The sequence below is a fragment of the Pelobates fuscus genome, chromosome 1, assembly GCF_036172605.1.
Source record: "Pelobates fuscus isolate aPelFus1 chromosome 1, aPelFus1.pri, whole genome shotgun sequence".
Taxonomy (NCBI): Eukaryota; Metazoa; Chordata; class Amphibia; order Anura; family Pelobatidae; genus Pelobates; species Pelobates fuscus.
The window spans coordinates 291,137,223-291,158,376 of NC_086317.1; the positions used below are offsets into that span (position 1 = coordinate 291,137,223).

Genomic DNA, 21,154 nt, shown 5'->3' on the forward strand with positions numbered 1-21,154 from the left:
GCGAGTCAGAGACTACGGGAAACAAAATGGTGCTGACAGAACACCAAACGGACTCCTCTCCATGTAGCCCAGCGCCGTCTGAAGGCTCATTCGTTACAGACCCATTTCACTTATCAATGTGGACATCAAACTATTTACTAAAATATTGCCCTCTAGATTGCAACTTTTCCTTCCAGAACTTATCCATCTGGACCAGTCAGGCTTCATGCCTGGCAAGGAAGCAAAGACCAATACCACAAAATAATAAATCAAATGCATTGGGTGCAAATGACGAGGACACCGAGTTCCTTGTTAGCCATCGACGCCTAAAAGGCGTTCGATCAGGTAGACTGGCCCCTAATGACAGAAACAATGAGACACTTGGGATCACCATCTCCTACCCACCCTGGAACTATGACAAGGCTCCAGGTTCCAGTGGGTGAACCTCTCTTCCTCCAGAGAGCAAAGCAGGAACAACTCTTAGAAGAACTAGTGATTATTCAAGGGAGTATGAAGAGCATAGCAATCCATTGTAGCAGTTTCCCCCAATAAGAGACAGAACTCAGTATTGAGGGTGAAGTAGAACAGAAGGTTTAATGACAGAGGCTTGATTTATATACAATTTTCCCAACAAGGTTGACGTCCAGCTGGACCTTGTTGGGCACCAGACATAAAACATACAGGCAAATCAGAAACAGTGTGATCATGAATAACACTCTGACATACTGTACACAATCCCTCCCCTCTACCTGTGATATAATTACTGAAGACAAATGACTAACTCAATTAACGTTAACAGAAAAAACATACATTTTTAAAAATATGGCACAAGTACCCCAAAATTATACATATTCCTATAAGCTATATCCCCTGATAGTCCTGATCTGGGTGAACAACATATCCAAAAATCACCCAGATCAGAGCAGGGGTTCCAGGAAATCCCTTAGCAGCAAACCAACTTATCCCAATCCATTGGCAGCAGTCAGCTCCCCCGTCCATCCGGGAATGGATCCAAAGGGTAGACAAATGGAAGAAATTACCTACACCAAGTCCAAACATTTTTCTAAAATCGCACAGACATGGGAACCGTGGGTTACTTTCCTATTGACGGAAGCCAATATCCTTTGAATTAGATGGGCCATATGTCAGGAACATGGATATTAGGACCTTTCCTGAACACCATTTACCTCAACTCAGAGTAGGGGATTGATACTTTGGGTAAGCAAAACCCACATTGATACACACAACACTCCATTATGACGCCTGGTCATCTCACACCGTTATAAGCTATACAAGCTCCAAACGGTGCAACACCGGATTGACACTCTGATACTGTACTCCTTAGTTATTAACCAATCTGTTATATTGCTATCAAAATATATTCTGGATATGAGAATGTATATGCATTTAATCTATAAAGTAAGACATCTTTGAATTGATACCAAACTTGTAGATACTAGAATGTATAAGTATTGAATCTATTCCGTAAATCATCACAGACCAATGCATTCATTTATTTATTTGTATTTATTTATTATTTTTTTTAATTGCTTGAATTGCTCTGTTATACTATACAACTATTAATTGCAAATCCTTTCTGCTTTTAAATCAGTGACTGTTTTTGAAAAATGAATAAAATTAAATTAAATTAAATTAAAAAAAAAAGTGTTCTGGTCCCTAAACCTCTAATAGCAACAAAATGGGAACATGAAAAAAAAACATGTATCTTTGTATAGAAGTCCCCAGAGTCTTTTATTAGCCAGCGGGCTCTCAACATCCTTCTATGAGTGTGTGTGGCTTATCATGATAATGTATTTAATTAACATCTAATTTATAAACACTTGGGAGAATTTACAAACATTGACTCTGTACAGCTTAGTTCCAACACAGTCAATCTAAAAAACTATTTCCAACTTGGGTATTTTGGCCTAACTTTTATAGGTTAGTTGTTGTCAACCATCTAAATCTTACTATTTGCTTTTTTTTTTTTTTAATTCTTTATTTTTAGACAGTCAAGTAGCAATACATACTGTTTGGAAGACACTTGTTTCGAATTACAACAGTACAAAACAATAGTGCAGTTTAACATAAGTTTGGGTCCAAAGCATGCTACATACACTTTTAACAGTAAAGAAAGTCAAATGTCCTTTGTAAATATGAAATCAAAAGTCCCCTTACTAGAAGAGTTTTTGATGACTGTCTTTTTTATAACTAGGATAAAAACATAACTAAAAAAAATGAAAGTAATTCAACCCTGTTAGTGCGTTGTTAGCAGTATAGTATATAATTGAGCAGTTATCTTTCCTTTAGGCTGAAGGTTCAAGTGTATACAAGTTATTAACCAACAAAGCCAATAGATTGCTTGAGCCAACCAATCAATCTGAAACAAAATAAATTATAGAATCAAAAAACAAAGAACCAGTGGAAACTCTGACCCCTACTCTAATAGTTAGAAAGTTTCACCAGGAATACCCTAATAGTATGAGAGTGCCCCACCACATGACCGCCATCCACTCTCCCTACTATTCCCTCTCTCTTTTCAAAAGACTGTGGGGCATTGTAAACTATGGCAGTGAACTTATCCTTAAATATACTTCTACTACTTAATCTTTGGTAGTATTTCTTCTTCTATAGGCTGTGTCTCCCAGCCATCCCACATCTAATCCCCTCCTGACCACCAGTGTTATTGTATTCATAAGTTTCTCGGGCCAGCAGACCATCCACCATTCTAGCTAGTAGGAATCCACGCATCAAGGTCAAACATCTTGGCCAAAAGTTCCGTAACTTCTAGCCATAGTGGCAGTAGTTTTGTGCAGTCCCACCACATGTGAATGTGAGTACATTTCGCTCTGCAGTCCCTCCAACAATGGTCTGTAGACCCTCTGCCATTTCTATATACCTTGGTGGGGTAGTGTACCAATGGATTATCGTTTTTAGACCCGCACAAATTAATACTTTGCCAATGGCCTCCCAGATGTCCTGCCACACCCCGCTCTCCTGCACTGTTTGCTTTTTTAAATATAGGATTGTTTTTGTCTTTTTACTTCACTTTACACAGGAGGATTATCTAATATGTTTATCAGTATTATTATGAATCCATTTTTTATTGTGTGGCTCTAAAATAGTAGCTCAATAACTATATTTACATACTGGAGGGCACCTTTTAACATTTCTTACTTTTCTGTGAGGTTTGTTGCTCTCACTTCTACATAAACTCTTGACTTCAGTTTTATCCCAGTCGCTGGTATAGTAAGTTTTCTTCCATAAAATTCATCCTGCAATAAAAAGCATAATAGAATAATTTTTTTTTACAAAATATGTTTTTTTTTTAACTTGAGAATGGCACCTTCCACACTTACATATTATTTAAACATAATAATATAATATAATTGAGGTTTTATGTTGTGCAAGGTATTTGCAGTCTCTACACTGGGTATCTAAAAACTTGGATCCTAGCTTTTTTGTATAGTGAATCAAGGTGGTCGGTGTTCAATTTTTATTCAGTCTGCTTGCATGAAAGTGTGATCTTATGTTAATGATAAACCCATGTTCTCTGTTAAATATATATTCCCCTCCTTTTTTTGTCTTTCACTCTTGATATGGAAGGAGATATAGGAAGTAGTAATACAAGCAGTGTCAGTCACACTGCTCAGAATTATTATTATTATTATTATTATTATTATTATTATTATTATTATCATTATCATTATCATCATCATCATCATCATCATCATCATCATCATCATCATCATCATCATCATCGTCATCGTCATCATCATCATCATTTTATAATAAATGTTTATAATAGCATTCTGAAGAGCATTACAATGGTACAATGAAATTCATGAAGTAATTCACAAATATAATAATAAAGACAGATCCAAAAGATAAAGTACAGTCTGTTGAATTTAGTTTACATTCTAGAAGGAAGTGTGGCACAAAAACACAAGAGGTAAAAAACCACATCAGTGGGGAGGAATAATTAGCAGGTTGGCCACTGCATCTAGTTTTGCTTGTGAAACGGTAATAAGTAAGAGAACTAAAGAATGGAGTTTAAGACAGTGGAGTGGATGATTGAGACATTGACGATGTGTGAAAGATGGGAAGACTGTTGCAAGGACAGAAGTTTCACAGGATGATCAGCAGGGATGTATTTCTGAATTAGAAAGAACATTTAAAATGGTTGGAATTGTTGAGTGCTTTGTTTGTTAATGACAGTAGTTTGAATTAAATATTGACAGGCATTTGACTGGCACTGAAAATAGCAGCAGAAAATGCTGCCTATAAATGTTCTGGCATGCAAAAACAGCTGAAATATTGCCTGGCCTAATATCTATACTATGTCGAGCATTTTTGTAATGCCAATTCTGAGTCGCCAAAATTTGATTATTCCATATCTTGATTAAAAAAGAATGAGTAAGTAAGAGAACTTTTTGTTATAATGAACATTTGGAATCTTTTTCCTTTTTGCTATATTGTATTAATAAAAAAATACGGGGAATCTTTTAAATTGAAAAACAGGAATTCTACAAAACAAATTAAAGGCAGTTAATTACCCACTCACTCCTTCCACCATAAGAACAAAACATTCCCACACATCCAGTCTGTAGCAGCAGGAGTACTTTAGGGCTTTTTTTTTTTTTTTTTAAATGATTTTAAAAAATGTTATAAACTTTAAAAAATATTTTGTCAAAAGACTAAACTTTAAAAAGTATATAATTTATAAAAATGTTTCAATATATAATAAAAATTCTAAATACTAAAATATTTGTCATAATAAAAGAAAGGAGAAGAGAACAAAGTCTGTCCACACGTGTATGCATACATACACAAATATCATTAATAAGCAACAGTTGAAAAAAATATATATAATATGTATATAAAATAGTAAACTTTATTAAGTGAAAAACAAAAACTGAACTATGTACAAATAGGGAAGGGGGAGGAGGGAGAGGGAGATATAGGATGCAAAGCACCTGGGTAAGTAAAATATAGTTTCCTAAAACAAGGAGAACGCTAGCTACAGGGTACTACAGTGGTAATAGAGACCACTAAAAGAAGGTGTCAAAATGCAATGGCTTCAGATATCATCTAAAGTCTCCTCGGTACAGTATTGTCTTATTCTTGCCCAGTGAGGAAAACGTGATAGTATGTATCTGAACGGAGCGAGCACCCTGTAGTAACAAAAGAACGCTAGCTCCAGGGTACTACAGTGGTAACAAAGACCACTAAAGGAAGTATAGAAACGCCATGGCTAAAGATAACATCAAAAAGCTCCTCGGTACAATATATTCTTGCCGAGAGAGAAACAAATAATGATGTATATCTGAGCGGAGCGAGCACCTCAGTGATAGTGCCTGGCTTCAGATACCATCTAAAATCTCCTCGGAACAATATAACTCTTGCCGAGTGAGAAAAACGTGATAGTATGTATCTGAGCGGAGCGAGCACCTCAGTGAGTGTGCCTGTAGTAACAAAAGAACACTAGCTACAGGGTACTACAGTGGTAACAAAGATCACTAAAGGAAGTATCAAAACGCCATGGCTACAGATAACATCTAAAGTCTCCTCGGTACAATATTGTTCTTGCCGAGAGAGAAACAAAATGATGTGTATCTGAGCTGAGCGAGCACCTCAGTGATTGTGCCTGTAGTTACAGAGGATACAGTAAATTCAAATGCCACACTAGGTTGGGTAAGACTATTTGTTAACCCTCTAGTTCATGGGCAAAGAAAACCGTAATATTGAATGGGAATACAATAGGGCTGGATTCTTATGTACGCCAATGACTGTTTAACAATTGCTGCAATGGTAACGGGGATCCGTCTGCAGGGGTACGTGTGCTCCTTCGTAGAGTTACACGAAAATCCCCATTCATGATTAGCAGTATTGTGAACTTGTGACCCTACAGTAGGCAGAATTGAATTAAACAGGAGTGTCACACATGGCTGTTCAGTAACAGGCAATATAATAGAAAACCGGGATCCCCCCTGATATAGTACACTGTAAAATGCACCCTCCTAGTACACCAGTAGGCCTCTGCAATAGGAGCCTTAAATAATGTGAGTTTTATAGCAAGAGGTCCTAGTTAACCAGCTAGTCTTGCAAAGCCAGATAGCAAGAGAAAGGAATGGTGCCTTCACGGGTACCAGGTATAGTAAAGACAAGTAGAAGGAGGATAAGATGTAGTGCAACACTACGTACGGAGCTAGAAATAACCTGTACAAGTAGAGTGTATCCTAATCGTATTAGGGGAATACCCCGTAGATTGCCTGGATGATAAGATGCCTAGAGGTTAGATAATTCCCATTGGGTACTCTGGAATAACCTGTGAAGTGCCTTGGTCGGCGACGAGGTTCTGTGAGTAAGTAATAGCGTATGAGGGGTCGGGTAGATAGTTTACCCGACCGTGGTATCTAAAGTCAGTATTAGACAACACAAGCCCAACTTTTTAGTGCAGTGGGGCGGGTGATGGTCACACCCAAAGTAGATGTCAGTCGGTAAGGTTGGATAGAATCTCCCAATGTCTTGCCCGACGCGCATTTTCGCCGACGAGCCTGGTACACACAGGCGAAACGCGCGTCGGGCAAGACATTGGGAAATTAAAGTCTTAATGTTTGCTTTAATTTAATTAAAAAATCATTTTTTTAATTAAAGTACTCCTTCTGCTGCTCTCCCTTTTTAAATGAATTCATTGTAGTGGTTTCAGCCTGCCTGGCTGAGTCCTGTCACAGATCCAGTTGGTAGAAGCTGATAATAGTTTGCAGGTTATTTTTTCCTACATCAAAAGATGGTCAATCATGTTACAGATTGGATGTGCGCGAAAGTTTTTCAGGGTGGAAAAGTTTAGTGTCCTTCATTTTGTAAAAAACAGTACCATCAACGTCTCCCAATAGCATCTGGGAATGTAGCAGGCATAGCCAGCAGCAACTGTTTAATGTATCTATTATTATTTACCTAGTTATTTTTTTAGGTGGATAAATAAGGAGATGACCATTAGCAGTACCACCACCATATATTAGTATACTATTTTTTCTACAAAGACCTTAGTAAAATACCTGCCAAACACAATGCTGGCAGGGATCACTAGTAGTAAACTATATTTTGTTTATTTTGCAAAATGGATTGGTGCTTAGTGTATTTACTGCTGTAACAATAATGAGATTTTAAGAAGCATTGCACAGTGCTCACAACTTTCTTTCTCCAAACAGTTATAAAAAACAAAACAAAAAGCTAACAACTGTATATTTGTAAACTAATCATGCACTAGTGCCAATGAAAAAATGTCTTGCTAGATTCTTCACCAGGTTAATTTCTTCACCTAGTCTTACACTAGAATCAAAGACCCAGTCTATATCCCACTCCCATACAGGAACAGCAGCGGTAAAACACTCTGTATCTCTCATTAAGTGCAGTCAAAGTGTCTGGAAAAAAATCCTGCTTAATTGTAGATTATTTCACTGCTCCTCCTTCTCCTGCAGCAGTACCTTAAACCTAGTCTCACACTATGGTCATAACACAATGGCAACCTTTTATCTCCTAATTAAAGTTGATTCCAATGCCCCTGACAGTAGCAAGATAGTTAGATACAGCAGGAAACAAAACTCTCACTCAGGCACATCAAGGGTAAACCTTTATCCCTTTCAGCCCCGTGGAGGGTTGGGGGCGCAAGGGAGGGGGGAACCTTAAAAACCTATAGTGCCATGAAAACAACTTTGTTCTTCTGGAACAATAGAATCCCTTTAACACTAACCCTATCATATCATATTATGTAAAATACAAATAACAATCAAGTATGAATTTAAGGAGAACATCTCTGGGTTTTGAAAATAGTTATAATGACTCAACCCATATTTATTTATACATGTTATAGCAACTACAGCCAGGGTCGGTGCAAATATTTTGCACCCTAGACAAGATCAGGCAAGATCAACTACTTGCGCCCACCCAAGAAAACAAACAAACAAAAATGATCTCACTCCCCCAACTCCTTTGTGTGTCTCTATTGCCTTTTCCTCAGCCCTCTGTGTCTCTCTGTGTCAGGGTTTCTTTGCTGTTTTAAACAGCAACCCTTTTCTGTTTCAGTGATTGAGTTTCAGTTGCAATTACTATCAGCTCCTTCTGCTTGTTGCCACGGTTACTCACCTGTGAGTAGTAATCAACCCTGCTGCTAATCAGTTCTGCCTATTTAAGCAGCTAAGCCCAGAACCTCCTTGCCCTTGCGTGGTTTCCTGTTTCCCAGAAGTCTCTTTGTTCCTGTGTTTCCTGTTTGCTCCTGGTTCCTGACTCCGGCCTTGTTCCTGACTCCGCTGCTCTCCGTGCTCCTGATCCTGGCTTGTCTGACTACCCGCTCTGGTGACTGACCCCTGCTTGATTCCTGGACTTTGCTTTTGTTTATTATTTGTTATTTATTAATAAAGGTGTGTTTGCATCTACTTCTGTCTCTGTCTGGTTCCTGGTCTCTGACATTACGCAAGGGCCATGAATACAGATGGTACAGGCAAGACACCTATACCTAACCTGCTTACCCAGTGGGACCAGCAGAACCACCATTTGGACCAGTATGCCCATCTGGATCCAGTACCCGGCCAGCCTGCGATTGCGGCCGCCTTTGCCTCACTTCCTGTTGTAGCCTCCAAACCTGTAGCGGCTAGAGAAATGACTGGGTCTGTCCCGCTCCCTCAGTATTTTGGGGGCAACCCAGCTCAGTGCAGAGAATTTATAAATCAAGTTAAAGGATACCTTAAAATCCTGCCCCAGGCATTTCCTACAGACAGTGACAACGTTCACTTCATGATTTCTTTGCTGTCTGGAAAGGCCCTAGCTTGGGCAAAACCTCTCTGGGAGGCAGAGAGGCCTATTATTTACAATTACCCTGAATTTGTTGCGTCCTTTAAAAGGGTTTTTGATATTCCAGCTCGCTCCACCCCTACTGCCGAACTACTCATGCCTAATGCTCAGGGCACAAAAACTATTGTCGAGTATGCCAGTGAATTCCGTACCATGGCAGCAGAGGGTGACTGGAACAACGAGACTCTCGTGGCTGCCTTTGCACAGGGTCTCTCCGATGTGTTTAAAAATGAGATTGCAGGGGGCGGGGCCTGACCTGCAAACGGAGTAGTCGCATGGCAGAGGAGCTCCCGAAGCCATTGCTGATTTCAGGGAAATTACCACAGATCCAATGCTTACATTGATGCCGGAATACACTGCCCAGGCTACGGGCACTCTGGCAAATCGTCTGATACTGGACACCGGTGTTTCCCGCAAGCGTGTAACGGAGGTGGCCCGCTGCGGCCTACGGTGGATGGGGATGGGGGGAGACGGCCGCTCTCCTCGCCTCTACACCGGGGGCGCTGAGCCACTAATTGCCCGCTCCTCCCCCCCCCTTAGGACCGGTGGGGGTGATCCCGGTCCAACCCTGCCAGACACAAGAGACACGGCTGACAAAGATGGCGGGGCCCCACAAGCAACCCCCAGCTCCACAATGGCGGACGCCACGTGCGACCATGACTGCTGCGGAGGGGAGACTACCACGATGACAAGGCTGACCGCAATCTTCAACGCCTTTTGGGCGAAACTAGAAACCAGAGAGCGGCAGGCTAAAGCACAAAGAAACCTACCCAGAGAGAGTCCCACAGGTATCCGCCCCAGCCGTGCTAAACCCCGCTCGACAGTCAACAAACAAAAATGTCGCCGAAGACGGAGACATCTACCGCCTGCCCGTAGGTGCTTATACAGAGCGGCACTACCTCCCCGAGGAGACCTACAGGATACAGGTCGATTCCGCACGACATCAAGCACTGCTCAGCGACCGCTGAATGGCAGACCCACGCCGTGGCGCCGGAGCACAACAAAGACCTGGGGAACCATAGAGTCCCGGACAAGCACACCACAAACCTGCACCGTGATCTCAAGTACCCACGGCGATGAACAAACATGCCCACCACGGGAACCATGCCAGCTGGACTTTGCCCTACCTCTGCGAGACCCCCATGCATCTCCTACATCATTTCCCCTGCTGGGAGTTGGATAAAGAAGGACTCACATCGCAGGAACGCACGGGGGGCACTGTCTGGTACCTCTGCCGTAATAAACCCTGGCTAGTCCATTCTGCAACTCTTTAAACCGTGCTAGCTGTTCAACACTGAACTTTACTTCTCGGTACTGTTCAAACGTTTATGCTCACTGCATATATCACTGATACCTGCATGATAATATTAATGTCTTGTGTGTTTGTAGATAGACTGCTGCTGTCCAACTTCATGCCAAATAGCCTATAGGTCTGGCAGCTTACAGGTTGCCCTGACCCCGAGTTCAACCAAGTTTTATCAGCATGTTTGTTTTTGTTTTTTCAGATCGCACAGGCAGTTAATTTATCATATACCGTACTTTGATATCTCTCATGCCTTAGCATGGCTTACCCTCCTTACGTTTACCCCCCTGCTAGCAATTCTTAATACTTGCAAAGCGCAGGGATGTTATGTTTGACCTATTTAGTGCAGTACAAATGTTTATCATTTAGAGAATGCAAAGCCATACAGCTTCCGCCTTAAGCATAACCACCAATGTTATATACACGTCTAGCCTAATCTTCACTATTACTCACTACTAGTGAATCATAGACGGCTGCTTGATATATACTAGCTTCTCGGTCCACTATGTTGAAGCATACTTCTATTACTTAAACGTACCGATTGTGCAAATACTTAAAGCATGCAATCAGTAAAAAGCGAACAGACTATAGCACCTGCAGGTAGCCTTATCTATGTACCTAAATACTCGTCTGCATAACTATGCGTACATATACTCTGTATCCGATCCTCATTTCACTAGCATGTTACCTTTATTAATATAATCAGTGTAAATCTACGTAACTAAGCTTGTCAAAAATATAAAACTGTGCCTGTTACTTCTCTGCCCCGCATGTTAAGCGAGGAATTACCTGAGGACTGCTTTCGGGGCACCTCAGTATTGCATGTACCACTCTTATGCACTGAAAAAATAAAGAATTAAAAAAAAAAAAAAAAAAAAAAATGAGATTGCAGCCAGAGAGTTACCTAAAGATCTCGAGGAACTGATCTCATTTGTCACCCTCATTGACATCAGACTCCGAGAGAGATCCTCATCCAGGGAGCGCCTGCGGAGGCCTCCTGTATATTTGGCACCAAGCTTTTCTTGCCCACCCAAACCTCCCTCACCTCCTATGCCTCCTGGGCCTGAGTCCTCTGTCTGTGTGGAGCCAAGGCGGTTAGGCTTCTCACGCCTCTCGGTCGAGGAGAGAGCCTTTAGGAGGAGGGAGGGCCTGTGCCTATACTGCGGACACCACGGTCACATGTTAAAGTTTTGCCCGATCCGTCCGGCAAAGGGTCCGCACCCAAGATACTGTCAGGGGCAGATCTTGGGTGGTCTTTCTGCAGACCCAGAGATATGTGTGGGCAAACCCTTGGTGCCTATTATCCTCTCCTGGCCTGATTCATCCATTGAGACCCGGGCATTTCTTGATTCTGGGGCCGCAGGCTTGTTTATAGATTGTGCATTTGCAGCAAAGCACTCTATACCCTTACAGTCTCGCAACTTCCCACTAGCCTTCGAAGCCATCGATGGCAGACCAATACAGCCAACCCACGTGACCCAAGAAACCATGCCCATATCTCTGGCTGTAGGGGCTCTACATCATGAGACGATCCAATTCCAGGTCATTTCCTCTCCATATTACCAGGTTGTTTTGGGATACCCTTGGTTACAGAAGCATAACCCCACAATTGATTGGCGCAAAGCTGAGATATTATCATGGTCCCAGCACATTGTCCTGTCTCCAGAAACCGGTCAAAGTTTTGGGCGCATGTTCTTCCTCTTCCTTACCCGCTGAGTACCAAGAATTCCAAGATGTATTTGACAAGGGTCAAGCCAGCGTTCTGCCACCACACCGTCCGTATGACTGTGGTATCGAACTCCAACCGGGTACCAATCCTCCCCGGGGCCGGATTTACCCACTGTCTGTAGCAGAGAATCGAGCCATGGAGGAGTATGTTACCGATGCACTGTCTAAGGGTTTTATTCAGAAGTCATCTTCTCCTGCCGGGGCCGGCTTTTTCTTTGTAAAGAAAAAAGATGGCGAGTTGAGACCCTGTATCGACTATAGGGGTCTCAATCGCATTACTATTAAGAATGCCTACCCCATTCCATTAATCACGGAGTTATTTGACCGCCTCAAGGGAGCAACGGTCTTCACCAAACTTGATCTGAGAGGGGCATATAATCTCGTCCGGATAAAAGAGGACCACGAATGGAAAACTGCATTTAACACCAGGAGCGGGCATTACGAATACCTAGTAATGCCCTTTGGTCTTTGCAATGCTCCGGCGGTTTTCCAAGAATTTATAAATGACGTCCTGCGAGATATGCTGCAGCAATGCGTGGTGGTTTATCTTGATGATATTCTGATCCATTCCACATCTCTCGAGAACCATCACGCAGACGTTTCTCGTGTTCTACAGAGACTTAGAGAAAATAATCTGTTCTGCAAATTGGAGAAATGTGAGTTTCACTGCAAACAGGTCACATTCTTGGGATATGTTATCTCAGATGCTGGATTCTCTATGGATCCGGAGAAACTTTCGGCTGTACTAAAATGGCCTCGACCTACGGGTCTTCGCTCTATACAACGTTTTCTGGGCTTCGCCAATTATTATCGGAAGTTCATACGCAACTTTTCTTCCTTGGTTAAACCTCTCACGGACATGACCAGGAGAGATGCTGATCCACAGCATTGGTCACAGGAAGCCATTACTGCCTTTGAGTCTCTCAAAGTCGCCTTTGCTGCTGCTCCTATACTGGCACACCCTAACCCTGCCTTACCATTCATTCTTGAGGTCGATGCGTCTGAGACAGGAGTAGGCGCCCTCCTGTCTCAACGTCCTAACCCAGAGAGCTCCAGGCATCCGTGCGGGTATTTCTCGAGGAAATTGAACCCGGCGGAATGCAATTACCAGATTGGTGATAGAGAACTTCTAGCCATAATTTTAGCTCTCAAAGAATGGAGGCACCTTCTTGAGGGTACTTCAGTGCCAATCCTCATACTCACAGACCACAAGAATCTAACATATCTTTCGGAAGCTAAGCGACTATCCCCCCGGCAAGCTAGATGGGCTCTCTTCCTATCAAGATTCAATTATGTGGTTTCTTACTTGCCCGGTACAAAAAACATTCGGGCTGATGCCTTGTCTCGACAGTTCTCCCCTCCATCTAGAGAGGAGATAACCCCTACTCCTGTGATTCCTCCGGACCATATACTGGCAACCATCCGTACTAACCTCACCTCACCCCTAGGCGAGGAGATTCTGGCTGCACAAAGTAATGCTCCTCCAGAGAAACCTAATGGCCGTTGTTTTGTACCTATTAACCTCCGTACGAAACTATTGAGTACATACCACGACCCCAAAGCAGCTGGACATCCAGGCAAAAACCAGTTAATCTGGTCCGTATCCCGGCAATTTTGGTGGCCTGGTCTCCGTTCGGATGTCACCGCTTTTGTAGCTGCCTGTCCTGTGTGCGCTCAAAATAAAACCCCACGACGCCCTCCAGTGGGTCTCCTGCAAACCATACCTAATGGTGAACGACCCTGGACCCACTTGTCCATGGATTTTATCGTAGATCTTCCGGTCTCCCGTGGCAATACAGTCGTTCTCATGGTTGTTGACCGATTCTCGAAGATGTCGCATTGCATTCCCTTGAAAAAACTACCAACTTCCCAGGAACTTGCAACAATTTTTGGTCGGGAGATCTTTCGTTTGCATGGGTTACCCAAAGTGATAGTCTCAGATAGGGGTAGCCAGTTCGTGTCCAGATTTTGGAGAGCTTTTTGTAAGCAAATGGGAATTCAGCTTTCCTTCTCCTCGGCCTACCACCCGCAATCCAATGGTGCAGCGGAACGAGCTAACCAAACACTGGAACAGTTTCTGCGTTGCTACATTTCTGACCACCAGAACAACTGGTCTGATCTGCTACCCTGGGCGGAGTTTGCCCACAATAGTGCGATTAATGCCTCCTCCCGGCTATCCCCATTCCTGGCAAACTATGGGTTTCAACCATCCATGTTGAGCGCTCCAATTAATTATGCAGATCTACATAAAAATCAAGATGAAAATATCAATAAACTTAAAAATGACCAATCTCGCCGAGATCACCACAATGACCACCATAAACCACAATTGAATGTACTGGGTGAGTCTTATCTGAATCAGAATACTCTACACATATATATAAGAGTATAACAAAATATCATTTATTGTATAGTAAACCAATCATAAAAAATGAAACAACATCTCAAAACGTCCAGTATCAGATGTAAACGTGATGAATAGTAAGGGGCCCCTTATTCATATTCTTGTCGACAAAGGACTGATGTAAAAAATCAGAGATGTGCACATTAGCATAAAAACTATATGTGAACTCAAAAAAGTTCAAGCAGTAGGCTCCAGTCCAGTCCGTGAAAAAATATATAAGTGGATAAACGGATAATGCCCAGACGACCAAGCCGTCTTACGGAGAGGGAGCTCAAACACCAGCCAAACACCCTGGTCAAGACTAAGAGGGAAGCGATAGGGATGGCCCCAAAGGTGAAAAAATCACATCCAGATATGGAAAACTATGGGGATATCACTTCAGCAACTTACCCTATCCGTCCGACCATCGGGTGAGAAACTGGGAGCACATAAACTCCAAACCGTGAGGGCTGCAGGAAAAAGGCCGTTCTCGCCAGGTCGCTTGCCGAAAATCAATGGCGGGTCGTAAAGGACGAATCGGCTGGGAAGTTCAAATCCGTCGGCGGTGTGGTGAGGTAGCAGACAGCACGTCTACGCGTTTCATCCTAGCTGGAGGACTTTTTCAAGACAATGTCTGCTGTCTAAGAGCCGGGTTTATATACCCACTCTTAATTGATTCATAGAATGGTCATGATTGTTAATTGATAAACTGAGATCATTACAGATCTAAAGTAAATGGTCATAATTGTTAATTGATAAACTGAGATCATTACAGATCTAAAATAAAATATGCTGCAAGTGGATAGAAAAACACAAAATATAATAAATGAAAACATATATCCTTATTAGGACAATCTCATATTATTAACATCGAAAAATTATATATATATAGACATAAAATAAAGATTAAAAATATATTTTTATTTTTACTTTTATTTTTACTAATAAAGTATTTCAATCTCAAGTTTAACAGAGATAATTAATCAATCTTGATTTGTGAGCCTTTTTTTAAAAATAATAATAATGATAATATAGTTCAATTGTTTTATAAAAATCTATTGTTTATATATATTAGATTAGGAACAAGAACATTAAAATAAATGTTGAGCACTATATTTTTGTATATATATTTATATGTATAATTAAGAAAAAGAACATTGGAAAAAAATGCTGAACACTCATATAGGATTCATATAAGTGTTAAAGAGACCATGGGGTCTAAGGTGAATCGTAATATATATGTGGATCCCGATTGATCCTCTCCCACATATAGAGACAGTGAAAGATCTTTCACTCACAGGGACAAATAAGTATGTCTTCCAAATTTTAAATGTTACATTCCACTTCTTCATTTAACCCATTAGGAGTAAGTGTGTTGAGTCTAAAGATCCATTTAGTTTCTGCTGTAATTAAGGCTAATTTTCTATTGGGTATATTCTCTGCAATATGCTCGATGCCCATTACTAAAAGCTGTGAAGGGTTACTGTCATGGGCCATTTGGAAGTGTCTGGCTACTGGAGATTTTTTATCACGGTTGCTGATGGCTCGTCTGTGTTCCCTGAACCTGGCTTTTAATGGTCTCGAAGTCTGACCTACATATAGCAAGTCACAAGTACATATCAACAGATATACCACAAATGAGGTATTGCACGAGATTCTAGTAGTTGTATGGAAGTTCTCATCTTTAGAGGAAGGGGGAAAATTCTTTTTTCCGTGACATATGTGTTGGCAGGTTAAGCATCGGGTGGCACCACATTTGAAATTTCCTGCTTCACATAATATCGATGTTTGATTAGTTTTTGCAGTCGGAAATTTGGAAGGGGCCAATAGGTTCTTTAGATTCCTATTTTTACGGAATGTTACTCTGGGTACTTCAGGGATACTGAAACGAAGCCATGGATCCAACCGCAGAATAGACCAATGATTGTTTAGGATACGAATGATCTGGTTGTACGCCCTATTGTACGTTGTCGAGAAGATGGGACCTTTATTCTGACCCACCTCTCTAGTACTGATGTGAAAGTCTATCCTCGGTTTAGGTCTCCTTATTATCGGATGATTCTCCAATAGAGATAGAATCTCCCTATGTTTGACTGAGGGGGAAGGTGATGAAATCAGTATATCAGCTGCAAACCCAGGGATAATTATAGGGTTCTTTCTGTCCATTCCAATTTTACGCTGGTTGATAAGGGAATCTCTATTGAGCCCTCTAGCCTTCTGGTACGCCCGACCAATGATGCTAGGGTCATAATTCTTATCCAGAAATCGCTGGCAAAGGTCCAACGACTCCTCTTCAAAATTCTCCAAAAAGGAACAATTGCGTCGGAGCCTGGTGAACTGGCTAAACGGGATATTATTAATCCACGTAGGATGATGACCACTCGTGGAGTGTAAAAAACCATTGACATCCACCTGTTTTTTATATGTTCTGGTGTGGACATAACCAGGTTTCCCACTCAGGATTAAATCCAGAAATTCAATAGTAGATCTATTTTTGTTGCTCGTGAAGGAGAGCCCCCACTCGTTGTTATTGAGACTTTGAACGAACTCCTCAGCTTCATTTAGATCACCTTCCCAAATGATCAGGATGTCATCAATGAAGCGTTTGTAGAATTTCAGGTGCCTCTTCCAGATAGGGTTATGGTAGATCTACCAGCAACATCTACCATAACCCTATCTGGAAGAGGCACCTGAAATTCTACAAACGCTTCATTGATGACATCCTGATCATTTGGGAAGGTGATCTAAATGAAGCTGAGGAGTTCGTTCAAAGTCTCAATAACAACGAGTGGGGGCTCTCCTTCACGAGCAACAAAAATAGATCTACTATTGAATTTCTGGATTTAATCCTGAGTGGGAAACCTGGTTATGTCCACACCAGAACATATAAAAAACAGGTGGATGTCAATGGTTTTTTACACTCCACGAGTGGTCATCATCCTACGTGGATTAATAATATCCCGTTTAGCCAGTTCACCAGGCTCCGACGCAATTGTTCCTTTTTGGAGAATTTTGAAGAGGAGTCGTTGGACCTTTGCCAGCGATTTCTGGATAAGAATTATGACCCTAGCATCATTGGTCGGGCGTACCAGAAGGCTAGAGGGCTCAATAGAGATTCCCTTATCAACCAGCGTAAAATTGGAATGGACAGAAAGAACCCTATAATTATCCCTGGGTTTGCAGCTGATATACTGATTTCATCACCTTCCCCCTCAGTCAAACATAGGGAGATTCTATCTCTATTGGAGAATCATCCGATAATAAGGAGACCTAAACCGAGGATAGACTTTCACATCAGTACTAGAGAGGTGGGTCAGAATAAAGGTCCCATCTTCTCGACAACGTACAATAGGGCGTACAACCAGATCATTCGTATCCTAAACAATCATTGGTCTATTCTGCGGTTGGATCCATGGCTTCGTTTCAGTATCCCTGAAGTACCCAGAGTAACATTCCGTAAAAATAGGAATCTAAAGAACCTATTGGCCCCTTCCAAATTTCCGACTGCAAAAACTAATCAAACATCGATATTATGTGAAGCAGGAAATTTCAAATGTGGTGCCACCCGATGCTTAACCTGCCAACACATATGTCACGGAAAAAAGAATTTTCCCCCTTCCTCTAAAGATGAGAACTTCCATACAACTACTAGAATCTCGTGCAATACCTCATTTGTGGTATATCTGTTGATATGTACTTGTGACTTGCTATATGTAGGTCAGACTTCGAGACCATTAAAAGCCAGGTTCAGGGAACACAGACGAGCCATCAGCAACCGTGATAAAAAATCTCCAGTAGCCAGACACTTCCAAATGGCCCATGACAGTAACCCTTCACAGCTTTTAGTAATGGGCATCGAGCATATTGCAGAGAATATACCCAATAGAAAATTAGCCTTAATTACAGCAGAAACTAAATGGATCTTTAGACTCAACACACTTACTCCTAATGGGTTAAATGAAGAAGTGGAATGTAACATTTAAAATTTGGAAGACATACTTATTTGTCCCTGTGAGTGAAAGATCTTTCACTGTCTCTATATGTGGGAGAGGATCAATCGGGATCCACATATATATTACGATTCACCTTAGACCCCATGGTCTCTTTAACACTTATATGAATCCTATATGAGTGTTCAGCATTTTTTTCCAATGTTCTTTTTCTTAATTATACATATAAATATATATACAAAAATATAGTGCTCAACATTTATTTTAATGTTCTTGTTCCTAATCTAATATATATAAACAATAGATTTTTATAAAGCAATTGAACTATATTATCATTATTATTATTTTTAAAAAAAGGCTCACAAATCAAGATTGATTAATTATCTCTGTTAAACTTGAGATTGAAATACTTTATTAGTAAAAATAAAAGTAAAAATAAAAATATATTTTTAATCTTTATTTTATGTCTATATATATATAATTTTTCGATGTTAATAATATGAGATTGTCCTAATAAGGATATATGTTTTCATTTATTATATTTTGTGTTTTTCTATTCACTTGCAGCATATTTTATTTTAGATCTGTAATGATCTCAGTTTATCAATTAACAATTATGACCATTTACTTTAGATCTGTAATGATCTCAGTTTATCAATTAACAATCATGACCATTCTATGAATCAATTAAGAGTGGGTATATAAACCCGGCTCTTAGACAGCAGACATTGTCTTGAAAAAGTCCTCCAGCTAGGACGAAACGCGTAGACGTGCTGTCTGCTACCTCACCACACCGCCGACGGATTTGAACTTCCCAGCCGATTCGTCCTTTACGACCCGCCATTGATTTTCGGCAAGCGACCTGTCGAGAACGGCCTTTTTCCTGCAGCCCTCACGGTTTGGAGTTTATGTGCTCCCAGTTTCTCACCCGATGGTCGGACGGATAGGGTAAGTTGCTGAAGTGATATCCCCATAGTTTTCCATATCTGGATGTGATTTTTTCACCTTTGGGGCCATCCCTATCGCTTCCCTCTTAGTCTTGACCAGGGTGTTTGGCTGGTGTTTGAGCTCCCTCTCCGTAAGACGGCTTGGTCGTCTGGGCATTATCCGTTTATCCACTTATATATTTTTTCACGGACTGGACTGGAGCCTACTGCTTGAACTTTTTTGAGTTCACATATAGTTTTTATGCTAATGTGCACATCTCTGATTTTTTACATCAGTCCTTTGTCGACAAGAATATGAATAAGGGGCCCCTTACTATTCATCACGTTTACATCTGATACTGGACGTTTTGAGATGTTGTTTCATTTTTTATGATTGGTTTACTATACAATAAATTATATTTTGTTATACTCTTATATATATGTGTAGAGTATTCTGATTCAGATAAGACTCACCCAGTACATTCAATTGTGGTTTATGGTGGTCATTGTGGTGATCTCGGCGAGATTGGTCATTTTTAAGTTTATTGATATTTTCATCTTGATTTTTATGTAGATCTGCATAATTAATTGGAGCGCTCACATACCAGTTATATCTTTTCGGTTTCATTTAATAAGTCGCTCCCTTGTATGTGACGCAGCCCTACTGTTATTTCATCCCATTGGGTATATTTATTTCTCACTGTCAGTCCATATTACATTTACATTTTGTCAACCATCCATGTTGCCTGATACGTTCTTGCCACAGGAGATACCGGCATTGGAGGAACATCTCAGGGAACTCCGTTCCACTTGGGTGCAGGTCCAGAGTTCTTTGCAACGCGCAATGCAGAACTACAAACTCCAGGCCGACCGCAGACGCCTTCCTGCACCTACCTATCAGGTCGGAGAGAGGGTCTGGCTGTCTTCCCGCAACCTACGCCTCCGTGTTCCCTCACAAAAACTGGCACCCCGATACGTTGGGCCATTTCGTATACTTCGAAGGGTTAACCCTGTAGCTTACGCACTTGACCTTCCTGCTAACATGCGCATCTCAAATGTTTTCCATGTTTCCCTCTTGAAACCGTTGGTTTGTAATCGCTACACCACCTCAGTGCCACGTCCACGTCCTGTTCTGATTGACAATCATGAGGAATATGAAATACGCAGCATCATTGACTCACGGGTCTTCAGAGGACAGATCCAATACTTGGTGCACTGGAAAGGATACGGTCCAGAGGAACGCTCCTGGGTTCCTGCCTCTGATGTCCATGCACCATCCCTCCTTCGTTCATATCACGCCCGCTTCCCCATGAAGCCCGGACCCACCAACAGAGATGGGGGGGAGTCGTTGAGGGGGAGGTACTGTCAGGGTTTCTTTGCTGTTTTAAACAGCAACCCTTTTCTGTTTCAGTGATTGAGTTTCAGTTGCAATTACTATCAGCTCCTTCTGCTTGTTGCCACGGTTACTCACCTGTGAGTAGTAATCAACCCTGCTGCTAATCAGTTCTGCCTATTTAAGCAGCTAAGCCCAGAACCTCCTTGCCCTTGCGTGGTTTCCTGTTTCCCAGAAGTCTCTTTGTTCCTGTGTTTCCTGTTTGCTCCTGGTTCCTGACTCCGGCCTTGTTCCTGACTCCGCTGCTCTCCGTGCTCCTGATCCTGGCTTGTCTGACTACCCGCTCTGGTGACTGACCCCTGCTTGATTCCTGGACTTTGCTTTTGTTTATTATTTGTTATTTATTAATAAAGGTGTGTTTGCATCTACTTCTGTCTCTGTCTGGTTCCTGGTCTCTGACACTCTGTCCCTAAGCACATTAATGTGTCTCTTTCTCCTCCAAGCCACTCTGTGTGTCTCTTTTTCTTCTCCCCAGTTCTGTGTGTCTATTTGTCCCTCCAGCTCCTCTCTGTGTCTGTTTGTCCATCTCAGCTCTGTGTGTCTCTTTCTCCATCTCAGCTCTGTGTGTCTCTTTGTCGTTGTCCCCCAGCACCTTTGTGTCTCTTTGTCCCCCAACCTTTGTGTGTGTCTCTTTTTCCCCTT

The 21,154-nt window shown here is 41.6% G+C and overlaps 1 protein-coding gene across 1 annotated transcript in view; it reads right to left on the bottom strand.

Annotated features, from left to right (window-relative positions):
• The window catches only part of LOC134593970 (zona pellucida-like domain-containing protein 1), a 68,556-nt gene that overhangs the window by 22,764 nt on the left and 24,638 nt on the right, over nucleotides 1-21,154 (bottom strand). Inside the window, exon 6 of the mRNA XM_063444611.1 lies at nucleotides 3,157-3,254. Within this exon, the coding sequence (XP_063300681.1) occupies nucleotides 3,157-3,254 (98 nt within the window). The remainder of the gene's footprint in view (nucleotides 1-3,156; nucleotides 3,255-21,154) is intronic.